Source organism: Monopterus albus, unplaced genomic scaffold (genome assembly GCF_001952655.1).
Source record: "Monopterus albus unplaced genomic scaffold, M_albus_1.0 scaffold104.1, whole genome shotgun sequence".
Taxonomy (NCBI): domain Eukaryota; kingdom Metazoa; phylum Chordata; class Actinopteri; order Synbranchiformes; family Synbranchidae; genus Monopterus; species Monopterus albus.
This window is the reverse complement of record NW_018127984.1, coordinates 449960-457262: the sequence shown is the minus strand read 5'-3', so window position 1 is coordinate 457262 and position 7303 is coordinate 449960. Positions and strand designations below refer to the sequence as shown.

Genomic DNA, 7303 nt, shown 5'->3' with positions numbered 1-7303 from the left:
CTTCTTCTGGACAATTATCCTAATTTTACCAGTCTTCCCCTAGACATTTAAGAAAGCTCATTCCACAGTGAAATAAACAAAACATTATGGACGAGTAAAGGAAGACATCCTGCAGGAGGGAGAAGAGAAAAAGGAGTTGTCTGGGGTGTGATCCAGCTTTCCCAGGAAGTCTCTCTCTCTAGGTTAGACAAAGACGAATGGAGAATATGAGGAGAGGGCTAAAATAAGGGAGTTGGAAGGGATGGAGAAGAGGTAAGAAAGAATAAGTGGAGGAAGATGAAAAGGCTTCAGATGGAGGGACATGAAGGCAAAAGAGGAGAAAAGGTATGGCAGTGTAAATAAGTAAAGGTGAGAGGTGGAAGGAAGGAAGCCAAATGAAGAGGAATTGGGGCTGTGAAGGAGTGAAGGAGTAAGGGATGAAGGAGAGTGGGCAGACGAGATGACAGGGAGGTGAGGCTAGAGAGGAAGGTTAAAAAGGGAAGAAATGAGGAAGGAAGAGAGCAGGGGGTGGCAAAACAAAACCTGCGTAGAGTAAAAATCTAAAAATACACAGGAGAAACAAAGACAGAAATGGCTATATGGCTATACAGAGCAAGGTCACTGAACAGAAGAAATTTAATGAAGCAAAGACAGAAGAAAAAAGAGAAGATGGCGAGTGCAGGCTGACAAGTGGAGGAGGAGGCAGAGTACGTTAGAAAAGAAAGGAAGAGATGAGAACAAAAGGAGGCATAAATAAATGGGGAGAGTGACTGAGAGGATACATACAGTAAGTCTGGCTAATGGGTGTGTTGTTTATATGAAGGATTAAGAGAGAGATGCAGAGAGAGAGAGAGAGAGAGGGGGCAGAGTTGGGGAAGGAAACAGAGGAAACAGATAAATATGTCAGAGGGGTTTTCTCTCCACCACATCCCTCACTCCCTCTCCTCACACTGCTTCACTTAGAAACACTGGATTATCGATCCATCTCCTCCCTTCATCCACTTTCAGTCCTCTCATCTAGCTTTTCTAAGGCAACATCTTCCAAGCCCCTCAGACTAAGATAAGGTGACCCTCAGATGCTTCATAAATACAAGTTCTGCATTGCTAATCCTCACACAGTAGATGAAGAGCAAACTCCTGAACAACAAAGTGAATCTCTTCGGTGTAAAATATCTCTACAATCCTTTCACAGAAAACACTAAGAGCAGTGTAAGTTCCAGCTTATCGAATCTGCTGGAGTCCTTCTTCAGCTGTCAGCCTTTTATTTAGTTTCCTGTAACGACACAGCAGCGACCGACTATTACTGAGCTACCAGAGGTCAACGTTGATCTTTTATCGCGCTCTGCTCTCCCTGTGGCTCCCTGTTCATTCCTCTCGTCTCTTCCTGACCTCACTGTAGACCAGCAGCAGTGAGTACATCATTGATAGTGCATCATTTCACATGAACACACACACACACACACACACACACACACAGTCTGCCCTTGTAGTGACACTCCTACCTAGAGACCGGCTGGTATCAGATGCTAAGCTTCTTGTCCAATAAACCAGTATTTAAATTCCAGTCTGGCACGCACACACGTTTGCACTCCTATATTTCTGAGAACCATCAATTATAAAATATATTGCCTCGCACCTATCCATCATAAAGAGATTACATATCTGCAGCCCTTAACCTTGAACCTAGAAATAAAATAGGTTGTTCTTGCAAGGATAGAAGTACAAGAGCGTGCACACACACACACACACAGGTAGGCACGCGCTCCATCTTCCTAGTCTTCACCTAGGGGAAAGCCACAGATTAACAGCTTTGAATGGCCTTGCCAACATTTGCTGCCACTAGACACACAAGCACGCACATACAGGTATACACACGTGCACAGATGTGTATTAATGATGCTGTCCATATAAACACTAATCACCGTTCCACTCTTGTCAGTCAAACAGGAACCAGCCAGAATATCTGTCCTCACTTTTCATGAATGTCCTCACTCGTACCAGCTAAAACTCAGACTGGTCACACAGACACATGTTAGATGCCGCACAGACTTACACATACACACAAAAATAGAGCACTTGCTTTATATGCCCCAGGAGGTGCTGAGGAAACTGCATTCCCAGCCACTTTATGCATTGGTCAATTTAACACCGCTAACATCAGCATATTAAAAATGCATGTGTGAAGGATGCAAAACCATTTGTGAATGTGTATGTGTGCACACTGGTGGAGCATCAGGGGGTAAAAGCAGTATGGCTTCACATGGACCTGCGCCATCTGGGGGTCCGGGCAGGCCCTCAAACACACCCTCCCAGCAGTCACTACTGTGGAACTTTAGCTTCAGGGAAAATACTCATTCAGCCCTGTGTGTGTTTACTTTAGGCAGTGGTCAAAAACGCACATGTCTGTCTTGAATCAGCCTATAATAGTTGTTGTACTGCCTGGGCCCACCACTGTGTTGCTCCACAACTGTGTGCGCAAGCATTTTGATGCAGAGTAGCTTCCCTTGAAGAGTGGCATTATTACACCGTTGTCTACTGTACATAATAGAACCATTTATACTGTGAATGTATATTACACACTCAATTAACCTTCACAGAGTTTCTGAATGGGAGTCAATCACACAGAAAGGAAACAGGGAGCAAGGAATATATCACTGGCAATACAAGACTATGTCAGCCGCACTGTGGTAACACAAAAAAAGCATCTTTTTGAGAAACTAAAGAAATATAACAGGATTGTCAGAGCTTGGTCAACAGTGCCAATAGCCCAAACGCAGCAAGGGAGAAGGAAATAAGTACTGAGCATCTTGTACTGAAACACAGTGACATTTGAGATGTGCTGCTTAGTTACAGACTATTTGACAGTCTTGTTTATTGGAAAGCATTCAGTATTAGAAATGCAAAGACACAGCACTTCCTCACATCTTGGAGAAATTCACATGTCCAAAAGGGGCCTTGGATACTCTCAAATGTGCATCTATAGCAGTTGAAATAACAGTTACTGACAACATCTCCTTACTCACATAGTCTCATCATTCTGAAACTCCAGCTTGCCAGCGGCTAGTTCGTAGTCCTCCCCTCCTTTAGCAGTGCCGTCAATGGTTCGATAAGGAACAGCCACCAGGCCTCGGGCCCCTGAAGTCCTGAGCACCTTCACCTCCATGACACCTATGCTCTCATTCACCCTCTGACTGGCACTCTCAAAGGTAAAGATACCTGAGAAAAAAGAATAAAAGAAAATGCAGCACTTTATAGGACACAAACAATAAAAAGATGTGACAGATGAGGTTGATAAACACCTACACTCTCACTTGCTACCCTAGTCTCCAAGGTGTACAGTATGTATAGTATTAGGATAATAGATTGCCACCTACTCTCTCTAGATAAAAGATAATAGGCATTAGGTAAATGCCCACGCTCCACTGATTGTTCTGCACTTTAATTCTCTTTGGGCCTTATCAAAGTCCTGTAAATTAAAACGCTGCAACACTGAGTGGACTGGGACTTCATAAACCTTGCACTAAAAATTAGAGGATGGGATGGAAAGGACTGGGATTGTGGCCAGTAACTTTCCGTTGCTAATTTACCCAGTGGGGCATTTCAGATCAGCTTTAACATATGGAAACCAAATATGCTGTACAGTATGTTGTGAGTTACAGGGTCTTCTTACCCGCATGATCGTCGTCATAAATGGTGACTGTGGCTGTGTGGTTGTCACCCAGCACAGCTTTGGGGGTGGCACTGGCATCCAGAGGGGCAGTGCCAATCTCAGGGCATCCAACCACTCGAGGGTTACTGAGATGGACGTAGAAATACTCATCTTCCTCAAAGATGTCATCATCAATAACTCCGACTGTGATCTCTGGTAAAAGAATCATGTGTCACCTTAAGATGTTGATTTTGGTGCATAGTAATAATGGTGCCTCTCTTCATGCAAAATATTTTCTATAATAAACCTAAAATCATATTTTTTGTTGAAGCCAGTTGAAAAACAATCTGCTTCAGGTGCCGCACACAACTTGTACTATTTGAGCCTCAATTTCAATGACATGTTTTTTAAAAATATGTCAAAAATTATTGCTGTCACTGTTGCTTTTACCTTTGAGGGTCTCTCCGGGCTTAAACAGCAGTGTTCCCTCTGCAAACTCATAATCCGAACCCGCATTTGCTGTGCCATCCTCTGTGCGATAATCCACCTGGGGGATAAAGGAACACAGAGAGATGATAAGTGGGGCGAGATGAGGGGGGAGGGAGAGCGAAAAGAGCCATCAAAGATGAAACAGAAGTGAGCCGATATGAGAAGGGCACATAATCACGTAGCCAGGAAACAGAGAAGACAAGGGTGGCACAGTAAACAGAGGAGAGGCATTTGCAGAGATGGGAACAGAGGGTGAGAAAGAACAAAAACAGCTTCATTAAACTGAGCCCTCTGGTCAGATACAGTCTGATAATACAGACTTTGAGGACAATATAACAAAACGTTCCCTGTAACCTCTTCTTTTATCTTCATGCTCTCTCCATCTGCTCAGTTTACTAATCCTCTCTTCTCTAAACCTATACACTTACCTTTATTACTGTTGTAGTCAGACAGCCATCAGATTCTGTCACTTGTTATATACAACTGGAAAAAACAGATTACTTTAAAATAATTGGTGGTTTTTTGAAGGTCAGGCTGAATCAGTGAGTATTATTGTTGTCATTCCCATGGTTTATTTTTAGCTTGTCATCAAATGTGTATAAGTGACACAGCTTTTACACATTTTCCCTTAAAACAGCTGATATTGTTAGGACTACTGCACAGGTTTTAGACACAAGGAGTGCTGCTTTTAATATTTTAGATGAAAATGTAAGAATTTATGACTTTATATAGCAATAAAAGTAAAAAAAAACTAAATGAGTCAGCTTTGATGTCACATAGATATTGCCTTTAAGTCATTCATATTTCTTGGCTAGGATTGAATTTTTAGGAGTTGTATCACTATAGGTTCAAATTAATGGTATAAAAGTAGGAATTCAAGTGCACCAAAATATATTAACTATGCTCAAACAACAATATGAACATAAAACATGAGGTAAACAGATGCTACAATGCTACAGAACATTTTAGCATCATTTTAGCATTGTTGTTAGCCATTGTTAGCTCATTGTTTTGGTTTTCTATTTTACTCCTGTTGCTGTCAGTTACAGCAGACAGCTTTGCTTCCAAAAACCCACTTCACATCTGCCCAACAGCAGCTGAGCTAGCTAGTGAACTTAGAGCAAAACAAAGCTAAAAAGAGAGCGAACTGTGCACTTTTATTCATTGTGTTAAAATGGCTAAACCTTTTGAGAAGCTAAATTATTAGGTAGATTTCTTTGACATTTATTGCATTACTGTTTGATTGTATAAGAGCATTGGGGATTGTGAAGAGAATTGTGAGAATCAAGTAGCTTCATTGAGAAATACTGCTTGGTGAAGATAATCATTTCTTCATCGGTAATGAGCAGCTCTGACACAATGCCTGAAGACCCTGTATATGAGATAAATCAGCCTTCAGTAAGCAGCAGACTGAGGCCATGTCATCAGCACGCCTCTACAGTCAACACTCATGTTGCACTGTAGTTTTATTTGAATACAAAGAGATGAATGAAGGAGAAAGCCTTGCAAATCCCCTGTAGAAAAACTAGCAGATTAGATATCATTCTACTGACACAGGCCCTCTGTGGGAGATTTTAAAGAAAATCTCTTATTCAGAATATCAGGCTCCTGTCAAGCCCTAGATCAATGAGCCTTTCCAAAAGCTTTTGTGTTTGAGCTGAAATCTAAAAATCTGCAAAGTGTCTTCCCTTGAGTCTCCCAGTTCTGCTCTATTGTCCTCTCATCACCCACTTGTACTCCTTTACCAGCATCAGCCAAGAAAGAGGACAACAATGCTCAAAGCCTCAGCAGGTGAGAACATCTGATGCCTAAGATGAGACCACAACTAGGAAATGCACCAAAGATATGAGTGAACTCACTCCAAGATGTTTTTTCCTCTGTCTGCTTCTGTCTGACGCAGCATGGCTTCACTCCCTCAAACACACAAACTTTAATATCTGCTTTCTGAACAATCTACTGTCTTGCACACACACACACACACACACACACACACACACACACCTTGACAGTAACTCCAGGGTCTCCTCCATGCCTGGCTACAGTCAGTTTCAGGGAGCCACAGTTTTCGAAACACTGGTACAAGGAGGGTTCAAATTCCATCCTGATGGTGTGAGGGTCGTCCTCCTGGGCCTGAATCTCATGTCCGCACCCCCTGCACAAAACACACACACACACACACACACACACACACACACACACACACACACACACTGTCAGGTCAAATGTGTTCAGGCTAAATGCATATGGGGGGATTTCATGCATGGGTATCTCACTTTGCGAGCCTGGTCGGCAGCGTGCTTCTTGAGGATGTTGCCAGCTCCAATCATCATCCTGGTTGCTTGGATGCGGTAGAATGCTCTGCTCTTCTGCTGCTGCATCAGGACCTGATCCACAAAACCACCCGATTAACAAAGTGATCTACTGTTTTATCATGTTAATATAAACTCCTTTTCCCTGATTAGTCCACCTTTTAGAGAATCTTTTATTTTAAAACAAGCAGCTGCAATTTACAGGTTAAGCAATGATTCTACCTCCCCACAGACAGGTTAGAGGTCAGAGGTCTCCTGGATATTCACAAGGTTGACTGCTTAAAGTTTAGACCCAGATCCTGCACTTGAAGATGAGGAATTTGTTTTAATTTCTCTGGCGTTTGTGGTGTTATACCTTCATTCATGTCATTAAAAAGCTTTAAATGTCTGTGCTTTTTGACAGAAAAACTGCATGAATTAGCGAATTAATAATACGTAAGTGGGAAAACATTGACAAAGAGTGATTCTTATTTCCTTTAAGCCAGGGGTGGCCAATTCCAGTCCTCGAGGGCCGTTGTCCTGCTTGTTTTCCAACTATCCCTGCCTGACCCGCTGCTGATTACTGCAGCGTGTTCTTTCATGAAGAATAATCGGAATCAAATATCAATTTTCAAACATTTATTATCATAACTAAACAGACCATCGAATAAAGCAATTTACAGAGCTCTGGGTTCCATCTCTATCTGAAGGCCTGACCTCAACAGCAAAACCGTTCAACCTGTCTTCAGGAGGAGAAGGAACGCTGTCCTCCTCCATTCAGTTGTTTTTATACAATTTCAAATGTGCCCTTGTAAACTGGTCCGGTCCTCTCGTGCTGTTCTATTGGTCCATGTATCCATCCGTCCTCCTCCTGCGTCCTTTCTGCTCCAATGGGAAA

General features: G+C 42.4%; 1 protein-coding gene across 1 annotated transcript in view; it reads right to left on the bottom strand.

Annotated features, from left to right (window-relative positions):
- LOC109965816 (sodium/calcium exchanger 1-like) overlaps nucleotides 1-7303 on the bottom strand; it is a 77717-nt gene that overhangs the window by 31556 nt on the left and 38858 nt on the right. The window contains exons 7-12 of the mRNA XM_020610140.1: nucleotides 6391-6501; nucleotides 6323-6327; nucleotides 6119-6269; nucleotides 4079-4175; nucleotides 3650-3841; nucleotides 3003-3195 (exon numbers count right to left, since the gene is read on the bottom strand). Of these exons, the coding sequence (XP_020465796.1) occupies nucleotides 3003-3195; nucleotides 3650-3841; nucleotides 4079-4175; nucleotides 6119-6269; nucleotides 6323-6327; nucleotides 6391-6501 (749 nt within the window). The remainder of the gene's footprint in view (nucleotides 1-3002; nucleotides 3196-3649; nucleotides 3842-4078; nucleotides 4176-6118; nucleotides 6270-6322; nucleotides 6328-6390; nucleotides 6502-7303) is intronic.